We start from the raw sequence: 21,472 nt of genomic DNA on the forward strand, positions 1-21,472 counted from the left end.
CAGACCAGGGCCTGGAAGCTAGTTGTGACGAAGTGGGATTTTTTGGTAATATTCGTAGAACGCCGATGTGTGCCTCAGTTTCCCCTGTACGCTGCTTTGTTCCCTAGTGGGAGAAGGGGCTGTTTGCTGTCGGGGGACACGGGTGCGAATGGTGCCTAGTGGCCAGGGTCCTTAGATCCCACTTCATGGAGCTCCTGAGAAGACACTGGCAGATCCAATTGCCGGGACATGGACACCTGGTAACCAACAGTCATGAATGGCCCTGCCTCTCGGCAGGAAGGACGAAGGAGGTCAGACAGACAGAACTTGAACCAAGGGGTAACTACAGCTGTGCTGGGCACTTGGCTCGGCACCAGCTGAACTGGAGGGCCCTCTCTGTCCTGCCCCTGCACTTCCAGCATAAGGGGGCAGGGCTGGTTCAGCTTCCCCCACCAGGCAGCGTCTCGTGGTCCCTCGCTCTCAGGCTCGGCGGGAGGCCACTCTGCCTCACTACAGCAAGATTCTGAATTGCAAACAAATTCCACAAGGAAAGGGGCGATATTTGGGTATCCTCTTTAATGTATACTATGGGGAAGCAAGCAGGGCATATCTTTAAATCCTCTGACTTTACTGAGGACAGTCACAAAGATGCCTGTTACCCAAATAACAAATATTACAGGATCTTATTAGGGGATAAGGCAACAAGCCACATTTATTGTGAACACAGAAACTTCTGTAGATAGTATCCAAGAAAAGAAAAGTATCAACACTGTAATAACATTAATATTGTGCTCTACTTAGTGAAATAGCATTAATAATAATGTAAACACTAGGAAAACAGTATTAACATTATATCAATACTACAAATTACAGAGACACATGTTTCAATTGATGCCTTCATTCACATGCACACACACTGACAGGCACACACAGATAGAGACAGACAAACATACATAGGGATCTTACAGTGTTGATACTTTTCTTTTCTTGGATACTATCTACAGAAGTTTCTGTGTTCACAATAAATGTGGCTTGTTGCCTTATCCCCTAATAAGATCCTGTAATATTTGTTATTTGGGTAACATTAATTGGTGGAGAATGCAATGGGGGAAATGGTAAGCATGTCACAGTTATTGTGAATATTGGGGGTGCACACCCAAAGGAAACTCTGTCATTTCCAACAGTGGAGAAGCTGGAGTGCTTTCCTGTTGAAGAGCCTCAGACAGGGCTTTGTAGCTGTCTCACCAACAGGGCAGAAGCCTGTGTGCGTTCCTGTTGAAGAGCCTCAGACAGGGCTTTGTAGCTGTCTAGCCAACAGGGCAGAAGCCTGTGTGCGTTCCTGTTGAAGAGCCTCGGACAGGGCTTTGTAGCTGTCTAGCCAACAGGGCAGAAGCCTGTGTGCGTTCCTGTTGAAGAGCCTCGGACAGGGCTTTGTAGCTGTCTAGCCAACAGGGCAGAAGCCTGTGTGCGTTCCTGTTGAAGAGCCTCGGACAGGGCTTTGTAGCTGTCTCACCAACAGGGCAGAAGCCTGTGTGCGTTCCTGTTGAAGAGCCTGGGATAGGGCTTGGTACTTGTCTATTTCAACAGGGCAAGAAGCCTGTGTGTATGTCTATTGACCTCTGCTGAAACCCCTGTTTGTCAATTTCAGCAAAGCAGGCAGGAGTGCCTGCCCTGCTGAATTTGTGTGTGTTCAGGTTCAGCAAAGCAGGTTGAAGTGCTTGCTTGCTAAACTCCTGTGTGTGTTAGGTTTTGTGTGTCACTTTCAGAATATCAGCAGGGCAAACTGCAGCCCTTGCCTGCTGAATTTCTGTGTGGAGCAAGCAGAAGCGCCTGCCTGGTCGGACACCCCCCCCCCCACACACACACACACTTCTTGTCACTTTCAGCGGTGCAGAAGCCTGCCTGCCTGTTGAAAGGTTTGAAACAGGGCTTAGGAGCTGTTATAAACTCCAAATATGTTTAAGAAAAAGCAAACCAAAAGCCCAGGCACAGGGGAGGAATTGAAAATCCTGACCTCTCTGCCATTTATACAAGAGGAGACTCCCTTCTCCTCTGCTTTGCAAAAATTTGGTCCCAATCTGTGGACAAAACAAGCATTAGCAGATGTCCACACAGTTTCCAGTTTAGAAAATAAATTGGCCCAATACCTGGTGGTATATAATCCATCCAGCCCAAGCAAAAGGAAAACTGAGGTACACCACCTTGTGAAAGAAATTCACCCTAAAACCTTAAGAGGTAGAAGCCATTACCAACCTGACCTGCCTATAGAACAAAAACACAGGAAAATATGAGGGTAATTCCTCTGTTTTGCTTGCAATCAGAAAGGAAATTTGTAGAAAGGTATTTTAAGCAATAATCTGCCACCCCCTCCCAAAGGGGGTAGAAAAGTGTTCCTTTTATCTTCCAGAACTGCAGGAAAAGCGGGTGCCAGTGAAACAGCTAAAAGAACAAAACCATGGATCTACTGTTGCAACAAAGATTGTGTTTTGTGTTTTATGTTTTGTGTTGTTTGTCTTGTTACTAACATTGTTGTGTATGGCATTGGGAGGTACTGCATGAAGCAGAAAAAAAATCAAGCAGCACTGTAACTGTATTTACAAAAACATCCTCTATCAGGTAGCAAAGAGGAGAAATAAAGGGCAATCAAGATCAATGAATTTGGAAGGAAAAGGGGTCCTGAGAATAGTTGTTTTTTTTTTTTTTTTGGTAGTATTGTAGTGATTAGGAAATGTAATTGTAGCGATTAGGGGGATGTAATTTTGAATCTCAAGTGCCTGAACTTAGATATAACCAGTTAAAAGTGATGTATACTTTTTATTCTGCTGTGAAACCTGTACTACTAGAAATGAATTTGACTGTTTTACAAAAGTGCTTGTACATCCTAATTTGCAGAACCAGATGCACTGCCAGACAGGAAGGGCACAGAGTCCTGGTTCTTGTGCCTCAGAATATCAAAATAGGTATTTGCAAGAATTGCCCACCAGCAATCTATGGAGGTAGAATTATGGAAGGTAAGCCCCTTATCAAAATTGGCCACAGGATCCTTTTGGTTACCCCGGGTTAAGAGTCAGTGGGCCAGGAGAGAGGGAAAACTATTGGATACAAGGGGGGTGTAGTGCCTGGAACTCCCAACGATGGGTCTGCCTAGCCATACCTCCCTCCATAGAACCATGCAGCAGAACTACCACAGTGGGAACATGTATTTGGGATGAATTAGAAAATACCACCAAAGTTCTATACAATGGACAATGTGTTTGTGTATCATCGTGGGAGGAGGTATTCTGGGAGGATGGGAGTACTAGCAAAACCCCCTGTGGATGGATGTAAATGCAATGTAAGTGTTCTGTATACCACAAACCATACATACAACCTACCAAAAATCCAAGGGTTCAGTACAACTCTCACTGCCAGTCTAACAGAATTTTCAGTGAACCTTGGGTTACATTGGTCTAAAATAGCTGATCACTTGTTACAGGGAGCAAAAGTAACCCAGTTTCTGCAGGTAACAAAGCAAGATGCTGGAAACAGGACTATCCAAATTTCACATTCTAATGGAAAAATGATTAGAATTGCTAAAGCAGAAAAAGAACTTACTGCATATCATTGGTATGATGTTTTTACTGGATGGTCCCCCACCTCTACAGGGATAATTTCTATTATACTGCACCCATTGTTAATTGTTCTAGTGTTAAGTTGTATTTGTTTAAATAGTATGTGTGTCTTGTGTTGTTGGATAAAAATAATGTATACTAAGTTAGAGCCACAAGCCCATATTTCCTCACAGTATATAGCTTTGAAACAATTGTATGTGACCCTTTCCACTTATTCAAGTTGAAGGGTCAAAGGAGGGATAATGTTGGCCAAAATCTTGTTTTTGAAATATATGTAAGAACAGAGCCACAAACACCCCCCCCCCTTCCTACCAAAAGGCACACCAGTCTGAATCAAAAGCTAAAACCTCAAACTGACTCTTACTGTTCTACCCTTTTAAATGTTAATTCAAGTCTGTCTGTACTTTGTATAATTTTAAGATTGTTTGTAAATGTCTGTACTATGTCCACTGGCCAGTTTATCTGTTAATTTTATCTGCTTCCAATATATTTGTAAAAATCCTATTCTAAGTACAAAAGCCACACTGCAATGTAATGTATCTATCTAATTGTGAAAGACACTGTCAAAAATGAAATAAGGTTTGCTCTAAAAAAATAATATGTAAGTTCTTCAGCTAGGAGTTGGCCCTGAGTGACTGAAGTGTGAATGGCCGAGCAATTGAGTTGGGTGTAGACAAAAAGAGTGATTGAACAATTGGTCTGAGTAAGGGATATCGAAACAGACATGAAGAAAACACCAGCCTCACCTAAAACGCTTGAGGGAAGAAGAAAGAAGCGAAGATGATCAAATGGCCGAAGAGGAGCCACCCTAATAACTTTGGAGCCAGCCCATTTCAAAGGACAAAATCTGATCAGGCTTGCAACAATGTGGGTGATTGAGGATCACACCAAGAATGCAGTTGCAGCATGACAATGCAAAACCCATAGACTTACATGGGGTCTTTTCCCTATAAAATGGGACAAGAAGATGAAGGCTGGAGGTTCGGGTCTACAACATCACATCAGCCAGGAGTACCGATGCGCATCGGCAGAACCTTGCTCCTCATCCTCATGCTCTAGTCACCTGGCCAGTGACTATCATGAGCACCAAGAAGTTGGTAACTATGACATCTGGAAGATCCCTATGTATGTATGTCTGTCTCTATCTGTGTGTGTCTGTCAGTGTGTGTGAATGTGAATGAAAGCATCAATTGAAACATGTCTCTGTAATTTGTAGTATTGATATAATGTTAATACTGTTTTCCTAGTGTTTACATTATTATTAATGCTATTTCACTAAGTAGAGCACAATATTAATGTTATTACAGTGTTGATACTTTTCTTTTCTTTGATACTATCTACAGAAGTTTCTGTGTTCACAATAAATGTGGCTTGTTGCCTTATCCCCTAATAAGATCCTGTAATATTTGTTATTTGGGTAACATGCCTACGAAAGGGTTCTGGCTACGTTTGATGCACACTTTATACCTCAGAGAAATGTGGTTTATGAAAGAGCATGTTTTCGCCAGAGAATTCAAGAACCAGGGAAAATGCGGAATGTTTTATAAGCGCTCTGCATACGTTGGCTGAAAACTGTGACTTTGGAAAAGCAAAACATGAAAATATCAGAAACAGGCTGGTTATTGTTAACAGATAAAAACCTTCCATAGCTGCTACAATTGAAGAGAGGTTAGCCCGTCAAATAGACTCACAGAATCACAGAACCACAGGGTTAGAAGGGACTGCACGGGCCATCTAGTCTAACCCCCTGCCATGATGCAGGATTTATTGTCTAAACCATCCAAGGCAGATGACTATCCAGCCTCCTTTGGAAAACCCCCAGTGAAGGAGCTTCCTCAACCTCCCAAGGCGTCTGTTCCGTTGTCCTGCTGTTCTGACAGTTAGAAGTTTTTCCTGAGATTTAATCTAAATCTGCTGTGCTGCAGTGTGAACGCACTGCCTCTTGTCCTGCCCTCTGTGGGAAGAGAGAACACATCTTTGCCATCTTTTTTATGGCAGCTTTTCAAGTATCCGAAGACCCTTTCATGTCCCTCCTTCATCTCCTCTTTTCCAAACGAAACATACCCAGTTCCTCCAGCCTTTGCTCATCTGGCCTGTGTTCCATCCCTTTGATCGACTGTGTCACTCACCTCTGGATCCTTTCCAGTTTCTCTACATCCTTTCTATACATCGGTGACCAAAACTGGACACAGCACTTCAGCTGCGGTTTAACCAGCACCGAGTAGAGACCGCCTGTGACGTGAATGCTGTGCCTCTGCTAAAACTGCATTTGCTTTGCTTGCCACAGCATCGCATTGCTGGCTCCTGGTGAGGCTGTGATCCACCACAACTCCCGGATCCTTCTCAGCACTGCTGCTGCCAGGCCAGTTATCCCCCATCCTGTGTTTGTACATTTATTTTGTCTTGTCTTGAATTTCATTTTGGTGGCTATAGCCCCGCTCTCCAATGTATCAAGATCCCTCTGAATTTTAGCTCTGTTCTCCAAAGTGTTTGCAACCCTCCCCCCAGCTTTGTGTCATCTGCAGACTTGATCAGCAGGCTCGCTACTCCTACGTCCGGGTCATTAATAAAGCTGTTAAACAACACTGGACCCAGAACAGATCCCTGTGGAACTCCACTGGAGACCTCCCTCCGATCCGCCATCCTTCCCTCAATAGCTGCTCTTTGTTTGTGGTTGTTTAACCAGTTCTGCATGCACGTCATGGTAGTTCTGTCGAGCCCGGATTTCGCCAGCTTCTTTATCAGAATGTCACGTGGGACTGTGTCGAGAGCCTTGCTGAAGTCCAGGTACATTATGTCCACCCCAGTCCCCCTTCCACCAAACCACTTACCCTGGCCAAGAGGAAATCCAGCTGGTTTGGCATGATTGGTTCTTGGTAAACCCATGCTGCTTGCTAGTGATCACCCCTTCATCCTCCAGCGATTCGCACCCTGGATGTTTCTGCATTGCTCTATAGCTTCCCAGGTATCGAAGTCAGGCTGACTGGTCCATCACTGCCCAGCTCCTCCTTTCCCCCCTTTTTAAAGATGGACACTATATTAGCCCTTCTCCAGTCTTCTGGAACCTCTCTTGTCATCCATGATTTTCCCAATATTATTGCCAGTTGCTCCAAGATTTCTTCAGCTAAGTCCTTCAGCACCTTGAGTAGCAAAGCGCTCTGAGCTGACGAGACAGTAAAACCAAACAGAGCAACTTGCCAAACGTGAAAAACAAGACACTAGTCGAGAAGCTGTTAAGAGATGCAGCATAAATGCTAAAAGTTGTTACTGTGATCCCTCTAAGGCAAGAAGAGAGAACTTCCCAGGCTGAAGGACAAATTCCAGCCTGCGTTCACAAGGTGTGGAAAAAGTCACAGCCCAAGAGATGACGCATATCCAGCCTGAGGCGCACAGTGTAATAAGTGCAGGAAATATGGACGTTCTGCAGCTGTTTGCTGCACCAAAGCAGTCAGGGAGTTGACTTGTATTACAGATAATCCAGAGCCATTGTTTCTGGATCTATCACCTGTGATGACACAGAGCCTGCCAGGAGAGCGAAGCTAAATATTCATGGCAAGGCTATTGACTTTAAAATTCACTCAGGAGCTGACATCACAGTCACCTCAGAAGGACTCACATCACCTTCAACCCCGCCCAGAGCTGAAGTCACCCGGCCCAGCACTAACTAGCCCTGGAGGTATCTGAGCTGCATGGCCAGTTCACCGCAGAAACACTAACAAAGACAAAAGCTTCGCATCCAGAACTCATGTGGTCAAAGGACCACGGACCAACAGCTTCTCAGCCGTGGTGTGGCATGAGGAGCCTAGTGAGACAGGTCAAAGAACTCAATGGAGTATTTGGTGATACTGGACTTTTGTGAGGAGAGCCAGAGACAATGCTGAGCCATACAGCAGCACACACTGGGACGCTGCGTGGAATATGGGTGACCGCTTCTCATATTAGAATCATAGAATCATAGAATCATAGAATATTAGAGTTGGAAGGGACCTCAGGAGGTCATCTAGTCCAACCCCCTGCTCAAAGCAGGACTAACCTCAGCTATATCATCCCAGCCAGGGCTTTGTCAAGCCTCAGCTTAAAAACCTCTAAGGATGGAGATTCCACCACCTCCCTAGGTAACCCATTCCAGTGCTTCACCACCCTCCTAGGGGAAAACTTTTTCCTAATGTCCAACCTAGACCTCCCACCCTGCAACTTGAGACCGTTGCTCCTTGTTCTGTCATCTGCCACCACCGAGAACAGCCTAGCTCCATCCTCCCTGGAACCCCCTTTCAGATAGTAGTTGAAGGCTGCTATCAAATCCCCCCTCATTCTTCTCTTTTGCAGACTAAACAAGCCCAGTTCCCTCAGCCTCTCGTCATAAGTCCTGTGCTCCAGCCCCCTAATCATTTTTGTTGCCCTCCGCTGCACTCTCTCCAACTTGTCCACATCCTTTTTGTAGTGGGGGGCCCAAAACTGGACACAATACTCCAAATGCGGCCTCACCAATGCCGAATAGAGGGGAATAATCACTTCCCGTGACCTGCTGGCAATGCTCCTCCTAATGCAGCCCAATATGCCATTAGCCTTCTTGACAACCAGGGCACACTGCTGACTCATATCCAGCTTTTTATCCACTGTTACCCCCAGGTCCTTTTCTGCAGAGCTGCTGCCCAGTTGTCGGTCCCCAGTCTATAGCTGTGCATGGGATTCTTCCTTCCTAAGTGGAGGACTCTGCACTTTTCTTTGTTGAACCTCATTAGGTTTCTTTTGGCCCAATCCTCCAGTGTGTTTAGGTCACTCTGTATCCTATCCCTACCTTGCAGGGTATCTACCACTCACATCACAAAACTGCAGCCTTACAGCAGATATGCCATGCAAGGTGTCAGTGGAAAAGTCATGATTTGCTCAATCTGATAAGCTGGTTTGTCTGTATGGCTGGATGGAGAGTTATAAATGTGTGTGGTACGCTGATGTCTCAAACTTGTGACACCCCCAGACAGACTGACATCAGCGCTCGCCAGCCTGTTTGATGGCCCACCATGGGCAATCAGCTGTATGCTGGAGCCACTGAGCGTAGCCAGGAGCCACGCCTGTGAGTCAGCAGGACATGTAGGGACATGCCCATAGACAGGGGACTCCAAGCTCATGTTTCCATGCTATGTGCTGTAAGCCTGTACGTGGGACAACGGATGGACAAGCCACATGGCAGAGAATATAAAAAGGCAGCTGCATCGCCTCCATTTTGTCTTCAACCTGCTTCTCACCTCTGCCGTAACTTCTCTACAAACTGAAGCTGTGGAAAAGGATGGACAGACCCTTCCAAGCTTTGGATGTGCTCCAGAGGGACTTACCAGCCAGCAAACTCACCAGTGCCGCGAAGAACCTGATATATGGACTCTGAAATCAGGTCTATGTATGTGATTGCTTTGACCATTTAACAACTCTCTGCTCGTACTTTCCTTTTCTAATGAAGCTTTGGTTTTAGATACTGAAGGATTGGTTGGCAGCAGGTGTGACCCGTCCGTGCCCAGGGCAGCCACCTGAAAATTCCGAGGGCAGGGCAGGCTGTAAAAGGAAAGCAGATTCTGCCAGCACTGGTGGGTGGCACTGAAGGCAGACTTCCCAGCCAGCCACAAATTGCACTTCTGAATCCCCACAGAAGCCAGTACACAAATGCCCACAGCCCCCTTCACTGCATTTCAGCTCCAGGCTCCCAAATCAGCACCAGGTCCAGTAAAGAGACCAGTTACTAGAACTCTCTGCTCTTTACTAAAAAGGTTCCCTCTGACCTAAGGGGTCAGCCACAGCACCAGAGCAATATGAGTTTGGATCTTACCTAAAATACCAGCCAATCCTTCAGTAACTAAACTAAAGGTTTATTATAAAAAGAAAGAAACAAACCATGAGAGAAATGTTAAAGGGTCAAGGCAAATCAGGTACATACAGATGATTGAAAGTCCATATACATCAGGTTTCTAGAAGAAATGTTGAGTTGCAGGCTTGTATAGTCTCCTCTGGTTCACATCCAGTACCTGGATGGTCTCAGTCCTTTGTTACACAGCTTCAGTTGCAGATGACTTGATCCAGAGGTAGGTGGGTGGCTGAAGCTCAGGAGAGAAGGCAAAATGGTTTCTGTGGTTTGATCTTATAAACCCTCTGTCCCTGGCCATGCGGCCTGTGGAAACTTACAGGAGCTAAAATGGAGTCCAGAGTCACATGGGCCAATCCTGGTGACTCTTCAGGTATGCCTTTAGTTTCTTCCTGGGTCCTTTGCTTCTGTAAAGGTTTTGATGGGCCATTAAGCGGGCTATTGTCCTGCCCCCTCTCTGTCTGGGGTGTGTCCCAGCCAGCACAATTCGAAATACAGGTACATCAAATATGTCCCTAAACTTCCACTACACATAACACATGGATATAAACATCATCATCTTACTTAGCACCTTACAGCCATTCTAACAGCACCTGACATGGCATACCTCCCATGGATTATTATGATTTTGACACATTGATGTTGATCAATATGACAATGCCCCCCTCCAATCCAGCCAGTGTGACAGCGGGGTATTGCTCTGGTAATGTGGCCGGCGCTCTGGGGATCAGAAGAACACTTTGCATAGTGAATGGAATTTTAAGTAACTTCTCGCTTGACTGGACCTATCTGCTGATACAGAGCCAGAGACTGGAGTGCAGTAAAGGAGGCTGAGTGATTTCTTTTTTTCAGCTTCTTGATAACCCGTGTGGGGTTCAGGAGCACAGCTTGTGACTGGATGGTGAATCTAACTACAGTGTTAACCACCAGTTTTGGGAGAAACTGCTTTCCTTTTGCAGTCTGCCCTAATCTTGACATTTTCAGTGTAGGCTACCCTAGGCACTTCATGTCACACACACCTCCACACAGGATTCCTGTCCCATCACTTTGTACAATGGACACTGAGTTAAAGAGACTGCAGCAGTTTGGCATAATGAAGGAAATCCCTGGGGTGCCCCCCTGGTTCCGGTTCTAAAGAAAAATGGAAAATACAAATCTGTGTGGATCTTAAAAGACTTACTGAAACAGTTGTGAGAGAAAAATCTATCCTCCCACCGCTGGCTGGCTCCCGTCCCAAAGTGAAAGGAGCTACCGTATTCTGTAAGCTGGATGCCTCCCGCGAATTCTGGCAAATTCCTTAGCTGAAGAAAGTACTAAACTGACGATATTTATCACACCTTTGTGGAGATTTTGCTTTTGAAGATTCCCTTTCGGGGTTACCAGAGCACCTGAATTTTCCAAAGACAGATGGCAGAACTGATAACCAACACAAATGGAGTTGTCGTTTTCGTGGACAATATTCTGATACGTGGATTTTTGATGCAACACAACAAAACCCTCAATGACGCCCGGAGCCTAGCCAGTCAGCCTGGACTCAAGCCATCGGAGGAAAAGTGCCTGTTCTGCCTGCTCCAAATTGAGGTTTTGGGACGGACAATAAACAAAGATAGAATCAGTCCTAGCCCTGAAAAATGAGAGAACTGAATGCACCAACAACTGTACTAGAACAGAAACATGTACTGGGGATGGTACATTACTTTGGTCGATACCTACGAGACCGTTCTACAGTGAAAGAACCACACAATGAACTGTTGAAGTCCAGCACAGCTTGGCTCCGGGAGCCAAATCAAGACATGGCTTTCAAAAAGGGAAAAAAAGTGATCTCAGCAACTCCAGTTCTCCACTACCAGGATGGGCACAAACCCACGGGGTCAGTGCGGACGCAGGCAGCTCTGGCTGAGGGGGTGGGCTCTGAGGGGGGGCAGCTGTATTTTGCTCTTGCACTCTCACAGAAGCAGACAAATGAGGGGCACAGATGGAGAAGAAGTGCCTGGCAAGCAGGGCAGGGCAGGTGAGAACTCGTTCAGCTATCTGTGTGGACTGGATTCATTTACACTGGTAACAGACCAGAAACTGCTCATAGCCCTCCTCAACAAAGGGACCTGGATCACGCACTACTGAGATGCCAGTGTCCGTTGCTAAGGTTAGTCCAATTTAGCCCGGGTGCTAAATATGTTCCTGGGAAAAATCCGGTAGTGCAGACACTCTGTCATGGAGCCCAGGATCACACTCACCTAGCCAGGAGTTCGAAGATGGATGCTGAGGACACAGACAGACCAGCATCAGAAAAGAGACTGCTCCAGCTACAAACAGTAACCTCCACAGACATGCAACTCCAGGGAGCTCTCAGTTACACTGGGGCGGCTGGTCCAGGCGTCTAAAGGACACTCCGGACGTGACAAGGGACTTTGTGGTGTGTGAACAATTAAGCGAGCCAAATAGACTCATGATTAAAGGCAACTGCAACTGCAATTCCAAATGAAATGAGAGGAGGAACCCTAAACCTCACCCGTGACGGACAGGCAGGATTCACTAAATGCCATGAATGCACCAACCAGTCAGTGCGGTGGCCAGGCATCAGCCAGGACGTGAGGAATAAAATATCCACATGTGAACATTGCAGGACTAAGTCCGACACAATGCAAAGAACTTTTCATAAGCGCACCGCTGCCAGTGATTAGCTGCAGGTCCATGCAGATCCAGGGCACATCGTTCTCGGGCCATGGTGGACTAGATTTCCGGGCATGCAGAGATAACGTCCTTGAAAGACACGACACGGCGCCGTGTTATTGAGAACTAACGTGCACTTTTGCTCACTTTGGTTTTCCAGTGACGGACCACGGAGCACAACACGCTGCAGCGTCATTTACACTTTTCCAAACAAAATATGATTTTGATCATGTTCCTAGCAGCCCACATTAGCCACAGGCAAACGGAGAGGCTGAGGGAGCTGTACGGACAGCCAAGAAAATCCAGCAGCAGGACGTTCCAGTCCTTGCTCCTCTGAGCTAGATAAACACCAACAACAGCTACTGGATCTAGTCCAGCACAACTCCTGCTGGGAAGACAACTCGGAGCTACTGTTCCCACTTTGGGAAAGAATCTCTCTCCAAAGGGGCCAGACATGAAGAGTTGCCAGATTGGATAAACCGGCTGAAAGAGCTTATGAGCAAATGTCACCCAGAGACCCGTGCGTCATGTTCACGTCAGACTGGGTGAAGGGAAAGGATGGACCACGCCAACGATCCTAAATAAAAAGAATGCCAGGCCCAGATCACATGTGCCCGAGACCGGCAGAGCGTGGAGAGTTTGACAGAAACCGTCGCCGTCTACAGTCCGCATCGGAAGAACAATTAATTGAGCAAACACCGCAGATGGCAGGTGCAGAACAAGACGAGACGACGCAAGGATTTGAGATGGCTGATGGCCAGTCCCTGCAACGACGGGACAGCAGCGGGCAAGTTGTTCAGGATCGGGCCACGTAACTGGAAAACCCGCGTGATTCAGAGACTCAGCAGACGGGTCCGGCCGAACTTCAGAGGCAGCGCCGCAGCGGGCCTGGCGTCCATGGCAGGGATGTGGGACGTAAATCAGGGCAGGGACTGGAAAGGGAAAGTGCCGCATGCTGGTGTGTGCGATGGGAATGGGCCGTCTCCCGCACCCTGAACACGGTTCTTCCTTCAAGAGTTTACAACCACGGGCAGCACCTGACTCCTGCCTTTGGGGAGGCTGGTTGGGGGGCACCGGCGCTTGGCCCGTGGCCCCACCCTCTGCTCCGCCCCCTCCCCTGAGGTCCCGTCCATGCTCCACCCCCGCTCCGAGAGGTGTGAGTGGGGGATGGGGGGACCTCAGGGGAAGGGCCCCGAAACTCTCACCAAAGGCGCCCGGAGCCCAGCTTGAGCCAAGCCTTTGTGGGGGCACTGGGCGCTGGGGGGCTGCCGGGCTCGGTCTGGCTGCATGGGACCAGATGCCGAGCAGCCCCAGGAGCAGCGAAGTGCCCGCTCCCCGCCTGGCAGCCCCAGCACACGAGGGACCCCAGCACAGGGCGCAGCCTGCTCCCCGGCGGCTGTGGCAGGAGCGAGCTGGGGGCGTGGCCGAGAAGCAGCGCAGGTAACGGGGTAAGTGCTGCAAACGGTGCTCCCCTGCCTTGCCTGCCCCACCTGTACTGGGGGCAAACACCACTGCGCCCCTCACCTTCCCTGCTGTCCCCACAGTCAGACCCTGACCCAGCCGGGGGGTCAGAGAGACGCTCTGCAGCCAGTCTGTATCTGGTACCTGGGGGCAGGGAAAGCCACGAGCCCGTCCCCCTTACCCTGCTCCTGCAAGGCTCTCTGCCGCGCCATGCTCTGCAGATACTCCCGCTCCTCCTGCAGTCGCTGCTCACGCAGCTGGTGGTCCATCTGCCCAGCCTGGGGCGTGGGCAGGGCAGGGCGAGCCCCAGGTAGGGATTGGGCAGCCGTCCTACGCCGTCCTCGGGCTGTTGGAGACAGACAGGGACATGCACTAGCTGGACGGAGTTAATCCTGCCCTCCCAGCCCAGGCACCTCCAGACCCACATACACCCGCAGGCCCCTCGACACGGCACGGCACGGCAGCCGCCACCGAGATGCAGCCACCCCTGGAGAATCCTGCATCCCACAGAAACTGCAGGGAATCAAGAACCCAACAGAATCTCCCAGCTGGGATCCGGCCAGGACAGCCCAGCTCCCAGAGACGCTGGGGCCTGAGAACGGGACTGGGGCTTTCATTCCATTTAAAGGGCAGCTCTTCCCGCAGCACAGGCCGCTCCACACGGGGCAGCGGGGCCAGAGCTGACTGTGGGGAGAGCGCCCCTTCAGGTTAATTCAGGGTTGCTTAGCTAAAGTATGGACACAAGACTTCGTCCCAGTGTGTGCGCGGTATTAAAGTAACCCAAGTAGGAGATCGGTAAGAAATTATGGCAGGTAAAGCAAAGAGAACATGAGGTGTTTGTAGGGTGGTGACTCAGTTTCCCCATTCCCTGGCTACTGCCATCCCAAGGGGGTGAAGCTCTGGGATGGAAGGCGGCAGGCAGGCCTGCCCGAGCTGGCGCAAAGGAATGGATCAAGAATGGCCCCATGTGAATGTGGCCCTGGACGGACCATGGCGACCCAGAACGGACGTTCACTGCCAGGCGCTGTGAGATGAGGCGTGTGGAACCAGGGGGACAGCGGCTAGAGACACAGAGACTGAGGTGCTTGGACCCAGTGAGAAGACCCTGTGGGCCCTGGCACAGCGAGCTGGCCCCAGCACGATTTGGGGAGAGAGCCGGGGGACTCCAGTTCAGCCTGGCTTCCCCAGCTGACCTCGGGACCCTTCACTCCCACGGCTTGTTCTGAACCGGCTGCCTGGCCCGGCTGCAGACCCCTGCTGGCGACAGCGCCCCCAAGGGGTGACAGGGTCTCTGCCGAGGCAGAGCTCGCTGTGGGGCCGGCGCTGCGGAGTCCCATGGCGGAGGAGGCAGTGTGCAGCGCAGACCCCCCCGCAATCCGGGATGGTTGGCAGCGCATTTGCAGTGAATTCATTCAAGGTGGGAGGGGAGCGTGTACCACGGACCCAGCCCCAGCCCAGCACACGGCGGCAAACTCAGGCAAATGCGGGTGCACCGGGGGACCACAGCCAGCACGCAACAGTGGACCCTTAACCCAGGCCCTTGCCCGTCTGCAGTCAAGGGAAGGAGCAGCCCAGCGGGGCCACGCAGCAGCGAGACCCGTCAGCCTGAGCGTGCAAGGACCAAGCAGCGCCTCGGCCTGCTGTCTGGGCTGTCTGGGCTGTCTGCTGTCTGGGCTCCCCGGCTGGCCGGGGATGTGAGCACAGCTAACGAACGGCAGCGGCGTTTCCTCGGGCGTCTCCCCCCAGGCAGCGCGCCCACGCGGGCAGCGCTTTGGGTCCTAAGTGACCCAGCGCTGGGTAACGGGCGCTTTGTCGCTTGCCTGCGATGCTGGCACCGTTGTGAGTCACCACAGGTCGTGCTCTCTGCAGCATCGCCGGCTCTGACTGCTCCAGGAGGTGTGCAGGCTTCCCCCAGCACACCTCCCCCAGCTCCTCCATCCACACGGCTGCCGCTTCTCCAAGCTCTCTGTCGAAATCCCCAGGCCGGAAGGGACCATGTCACCCTCTAGTCTGAGACCTGGCCCACAGTAACCTCCCGAGCAGATCTCAGAAAAACCTCCCATCATGCCTGGGGAATCGCCAGTGACGGAGAATCCACCACGACCCTCGGGAAATTGTTCTGCTGGTTCATTGCTCTGACTGCGAAAACTTCCCCTTTCTGCCAGTCTGAATGTGTCCCGCTGGAGCGTCCAGCCCTGGACGGTGTTTGCCCTGCCTCTGCTAGGCCGAGGAGCCCGTTCCCAAACCCCTGGTCCCCGTGTGGTACTTGCAGCTTGGGACCCAGGCACTCCGGAACCTGCCCTCTGTACAGCTGACCAACGTGAGCTGCTGGAGTCTGTCTCTCTCTAACCCCCTCACCATTCTCCTGCCTCGTCTCTGTCCCTGCCCCCATTTAGCAACACCCTCCTCGAATCGTGGCGCCTGCCCTGGCCCCGGATCCCAGCCGTGGCCGCCCCAGCGCCAACTCCAGAGGGAGACTCACGCTGGACTCTGACTCCCAGGATCCCTGCAACACTGTGCACGCGGCCGCGACAGACGCGGCCCTCCCTGCTCAGAGCCACCCGGCTGCTGCTGCTGCAGAGATCAGTCTCCAAGCCCCAACCCTCGACCACGTCGCCCCTCTCCTCGGCTCCTCCGCGGCTCCCCCTCCTCGAGTGCATCAGACAGACGCCGCTGGATGCGCGGCCCGGCCCTCCCGACCCAGCGTCTCTCATCCACGATCGAGCTGTCGATTATCGGGCCACGAGCCTGGCCTCCATCGCCCCCGTTCACTTGTCAAACAAGCCCCTTCACGTTTCCCCTCACACCGGGGCAGGCCGCCCCGGGACAGGCAGCGGCTGGGCTGCCGGGAGAGTATAGTCCCATTGTTTCCTTGGACCCCCCCTTTCCTCCAGCAGCCTGTCTTTACCGCCTACTGGTTCCTGGGCGCCTTCTGTGTTTTGTACAGCGCCTAGCACCCTGGGGCCGGGGCCGTGACTGGGCGGCTCGGCACCACGGAAACACAAATAGCAAGGAGAGTAACACCAAGCACTAGTCACTGGCTCCCAGGCGTGGGGGCCGGGCGGGGCGTGCTGCTGCGATGGAGGCTGCAGGGGCCCGTGTGCAATGTGGCCAAGGGGTCACCAAGGACTTTAAACTATTGCAGGAGCCAGGGTCAGAGACAACGTGAGCCCCAGCCCCCATGGCCCAGCCCCACCCCATAGCCCCCCAGCCTAGCAACCCCTGGCTGAGTCTGCCCGGCCCTAGGTGTGGGCTCCCGCCCGGGCTCCCAGATAGCAGGAACAGCTCTGCCAGCCCTGCCTCTTTCAGCGGCTCCCCTGCTTGCAGACACCCTCCGCTGGTCCCACCCCACAGCGCTCCTCACCTGCCCCCCACTGCCTGCCCATGTCTGCCTTGGGAGCCCTGCCCCACGCTGCCTTCCCTGCGCCATCTCCTCCAAACCTGTCCCATGCCACATGCCCCACACTGCCTTCCCTGGGTCACCGACTCCACCCCTGCCCTATGCCCCCTGCCCCACATCTGTCTCAGGACCCTTGCCCCATGCCACCTGCCCCACATCTGCTCCCCTCTGCCTTCCCTGAGTCATCGACTCCATGCCTGCCCCACGGCTGTCCCGGGGCCCCTGCCCCACGGCTGCCCTGGGGCTGCCCAGTGCTGGGGTGTGCAGAGCAGTAGCGGCGACTAGGGTGGGCACAGAGCCCCCCACACATGGTCTGAGCAGCGGGGACCCACCTCTGACTAGCCCCGCCCCCTGGGGTAGAGCAACCAATCAGAGCTGCTGCAAGTGGCAGGCGGAGCTCTCCACGCCCCGCCCCGCCCCCCTTTTGCGGCCAAGCGGGTCTCACCCCCAGTGGGGAGGATGGAGGAAAGGGGCCCCAGTAGCTCAGGGGGCCCTGACCCCCCAGCAAGAGGAATCTGGTGGTGCCCCTCCCCCGAGGGGCAGGGTGGATCTGGGGGTGCAGGGCAGCAGGATTGGTCTGGGGGCTGGGAACAGGTAGCCATGGGGGGCTAGCCCCACCCCTCGAAGCACTGCCCATAGCAATAACCCAGCACCCCCGGCCGGAGGGGGCTGCGGCCCAGAGGTGGCGGGCGAGTGACACTGCCCGGGGGCTCCTGGTAGCGGAGGCAGGTCGAACGCGATCCAGCGGGTGGACGTTGACGCTGGACCAATTCCGGCTGCAACCGGGGTCCGTGTTTGCCTGGGGGGTCGCCAAGCACGGGGTGGAGACTCCGACCGGCCGTCACTGGCAACGTTTCCACCCAGCCCGGCGGTTCCTCTCCCAGCTCTGCCCGGGGAACGGCTCCGGGGCAGGTCCCTGGCGGTGGCGGGGGTCCCGGCTGGCCGGGGGATCTAGCCGGCTCAGGGACTGGGAATGAAGGAGGCTGGCTGCTAGTCCTGGAGCGGAGGGTCCTGGCCGGGGCTGAGTGGCGGCCAGGCGGGGAAGGTTGCCCAGGGTTGTGTGTGGCTGGGGCAATGGAGAGGCCAGGAGCGGTTTGGGAGGTTCTGGGGGACCCCAGGCACCCCCAGGATGAGGCACTTGCTTCACAGGCGGCTACATTCGAATCCAGAAAGCTCTGAGCTTTGTCTGCTGTGCTCACCCCCAAGAGCCCAGCAACGACTCTGGGACCTCTCAGCCCGGCCGCTGCTCACCGGCTCATCCCGGCCAGGCCTGCCTGGCAGCCGGACACGAGGGCTGGGGCCGGGACCGGCTCCTCCTGCACAGCCCCGCTTCCTGCCGCTAGCGTCCTGCCCACCTCGCGCTGGGATCAGCTGCTGGGGGCTCCCAGACGCCCTCCCAGGCCCCGCAGCTGCGCCGGCACCGGCTGTAGGCCCGAGCATGGGCTGGGACCGAGGGTCCCAGGAGCCCAGACGGCAGCAGTCGGGAGCAGACGTGTGAGTGCCTGGGGCAGGAGATGGGCTGGCAGGGCACCCCGCAGGATGGGCAGCGCTGGGCAGGGGCTACGGGCCAACCCCACCCCGGGCAGCGGGCAAGGGACACAGCCAGCCAGCCCCTCTGCTGCGCCCTGGCTGGGACCGGGCATGCTGTGCTGTACCACCAGCCCTGCCGGTGCCCCGTGGCAGCACCCCCCAGCGACGTGTCCTGCTGAGGGGACAGGCCTTGGGAGCCACTGGGCGAGCCCAGCAAGGGGCCGGCGGAGACGTGGCCAGGGCAAAGGTCAGGCGGCCAGGGAAACGCCCGCAGCAGCCGCAGCCTAGGCCGGCTTCCCACGCCACCAGGCCACCCTGCGGGGCCCGGGACCCCGGCCCCGGCAAAGAGACACAGACGCAGGCCTGTCTCCAGGCATGCCACGCTACGCCAGGCCGGCAGTGGCCCTCCCATCCCCCTAGACCGCCACGCAGGCCCCGTCCCCCACAGCCACCGGTGCCCAGGTCCGGGCTGATCCCCCACGCTTGCAGCAAGCAGCCTGAGGCGGCTGCACCCTCCTCCTACCGCACTGCAAGCTGCAGGAGCCCCCCCCTCTCCCTGCCGTGCAGAGAACAGCCCCAAGCTGGACCCCCTCCTGCACACCCCGACTGCATACCCCGGCACAGAGCCGACCTACCTGGGCCCTCCTCACTCACTGGCGGGGCTCCCTGGCCTCCAGCCCCCCAGCATAGCCGCAGGGCCCCCGGGAGGCAGCACGCCCGGCCCGATGACACATTAACCACCAGCCCAAGCCTAGCCCTGCCTCAGGTTCATCTCCCCAGCCAGGCCCGACTGCTGCCTCTCCTCCCCTCCCTCCCACGCGCTGGCAGTGGGAAGTCAGGCTCTGACTCATGTGTGAGCAAGGGGCTGGCAGGATAGCTGGCTCATCTGCCTCTGCCCAGCCCCGCCAGCACTCTGCACACAGCCAGCCAAGCCGCGCAGCCCCGGAAGGGAGCAGAACAGGTGGGGAAACTGAGGCACAGAAAGGGGTTTCTTTCGGGGGTGTGACACAGTGAGAACGCCCCAGCGTCCTGACTCCCAGTTCCCCATGCTCCAACCCCTAGACCACACTACCTCTTCCTGACTACATGGGACAGGGGCTCTTTCTCAAGCAGGCGAAGGGGCATCGTGACAGCACATCACAGCCGCTCAGTGCATATCTTTATGAATGATGAAGGACTTGGATTTTCAGAAAGCCTTTGACAAGGTCCCTCACCAAAGGCTCTTACGGTAACTACGGAGCCGTAGGATCAGAGGAAAGCTGCTCTCCTGGGTCAGTAACTGGCGAGAGGTAAGTAGCGGGGTCCCAGGGACCAGAGCCGTTCAACGCGCTCATCAGTGAGCTAACGACGACCTAATCTAAGCAATGCTGAAAAAAGGATGAAGAGTGAAGTGGCAACATTCGCAGACGATACAGAATTATTCAAGATAGTTAAGTCCACAGCTGACGGCAAGTCGTTGCAGAGGACTCTGGGCAACAAAACAGCAAAGAAAGACAGAATCCCAACCCTACGTATACAACGATGGGGTCTAAATTAGCTGGTCACCCCCACGAAAGAGATCTGGGAGTCACAGCAAACAGTTCTCTGACAGTTTCAGTTCGATGCGCAGCTGTGGGCAGAAAGGCGAAGAGGATTTCAGGAACCATTAGGAAAAGGATAGATAATAAGACAGACGATATCATAACGCCACTTTACGGGATGCCCATGTCTTGAATACTGTCTGCATCCCAAAAAGGACACAGCCGAACTGGAAGAGGATCGGGGAAGGACAGCAAAGCTGGTCAAAGGTACGGAACAACTTCCCTGAGAGGAGAGACTAAAAAGATTAGGGCCGTTCAGCTTCGAAAAGAAACACCAAAGGGGGCATCCCAGAGGTCTATAAAAGCATGACTGGTGTGGAGAAAGGGATAGAGAAGTGTCATTTACCCCTTCACATCACACAAGAACCAGGGGTCACCCAGTGAAATTAACAGGCAGCAGGTGTAAACCAAACAAGAGGCAGTATTGCTTCACACACCGTACAGTCAACCTGCGGAACTCATTGCCCCGGGTCCAACAATGGCCATTAGCCAAGCTGGACGGGGACACACCTGAGGCTCCGGGTGTCCCTAAACCCCGGCTTGTCAGAAGCTGGGACTAAGCAACAGGGGATGGGAGACCCAATAACTGCCCTGCTCTGTTCAGCCCCTCTGAAGCACCTGGCACCAGCCGCTGGCAGGCAGGATCCTGGGCCAGCTGGACCACAGGTCTGACCCGGCGTGGCTGCCCCTAGGCGATAGCCCGTCCCCCCGAAGCAGCTAACTGTGCCCCACTGTCTCCTGGACAGAAATATGCTTCCTGAGCCCCTGCAGCTGCTCTGCTCTGCTCTGGCCTGCAGCAGCAGCATGGAAGCCCTTTGCTTCCATTCCAGCCACTGGCAGTGCAGGGGCTCTTTTCTGCAGGCCCTTTCTCCACACAGCCCCATTGGCAGCTGCCCGGGGGGCTCAGGCTGCCCTTGCAGGCAGTTCCCAAGTGCACACAGCTGCTCCCCCAGCGGCAGTGACACCAGCTACCATGCCCGCGCCTGTGGGGATGAACTGCTTTAACCCATAGCTCTGCTACCAGTGTAACGCTGCCCACTCTGGGCCTGGGATGCTGGCTGGACTGTGTGTGGATGGTAATCCCATGGGGCCAAGTGGGGTGCAACCCCCCGGAAAGAAGAGACAGACTGGAAAGGTGCTGATGGGAACCAGAGGGGTAAGTCCCTAGATCCCATCTCTCAAACCTCCCAGGGAGACAGGTGGGGGCAGGTGGGATGAGAGAACAGGAACCAGTGGATGGGGGAGGCGTAATGATATAGTGATTCCCCACAGTGATGTCATGCCGGGGATCCCAAAGAGCTGTGTATATACCACAGTTACTGATCTGCCAGAGAAATGCAGCCACCTCTGGGTGGAACACAGCAGCTGGCTGGCGGCTCACAGCAACACT

The 21,472-nt window shown here is 53.4% G+C and overlaps 1 protein-coding gene across 3 annotated transcripts in view; it reads right to left on the reverse strand.

Annotated features, from left to right (window-relative positions):
• LOC137154725 (cGMP-dependent protein kinase 1-like) overlaps positions 1 to 21,472 on the reverse strand; it is a 50,306-nt gene that overhangs the window by 22,905 nt on the left and 5,929 nt on the right. For 2 of the 3 annotated variants that reach the window (XM_067550503.1, XM_067550505.1), the window contains exons 1-2: positions 19,138 to 19,273; positions 13,754 to 13,918 (exon numbers count right to left, since the gene is read on the reverse strand). In XM_067550503.1, the coding sequence (XP_067406604.1) occupies positions 13,754 to 13,841 (88 nt within the window). In that variant the 5' untranslated portion in view covers positions 13,842 to 13,918; positions 19,138 to 19,273. Of the gene's footprint in view, positions 1 to 13,753; positions 13,919 to 19,137; positions 19,274 to 21,472 lie in introns of those variants that run through there. The other variant, XM_067550504.1, reaches the window with a different exon arrangement.

This window comes from Emydura macquarii, unplaced genomic scaffold (genome assembly GCF_026122565.2).
Source record: "Emydura macquarii macquarii isolate MOO-44397 ecotype Brisbane River unplaced genomic scaffold, CSIRO-AGI_Emac_v2 contig_1300, whole genome shotgun sequence".
Taxonomy (NCBI): domain Eukaryota; kingdom Metazoa; phylum Chordata; order Testudines; family Chelidae; genus Emydura; species Emydura macquarii.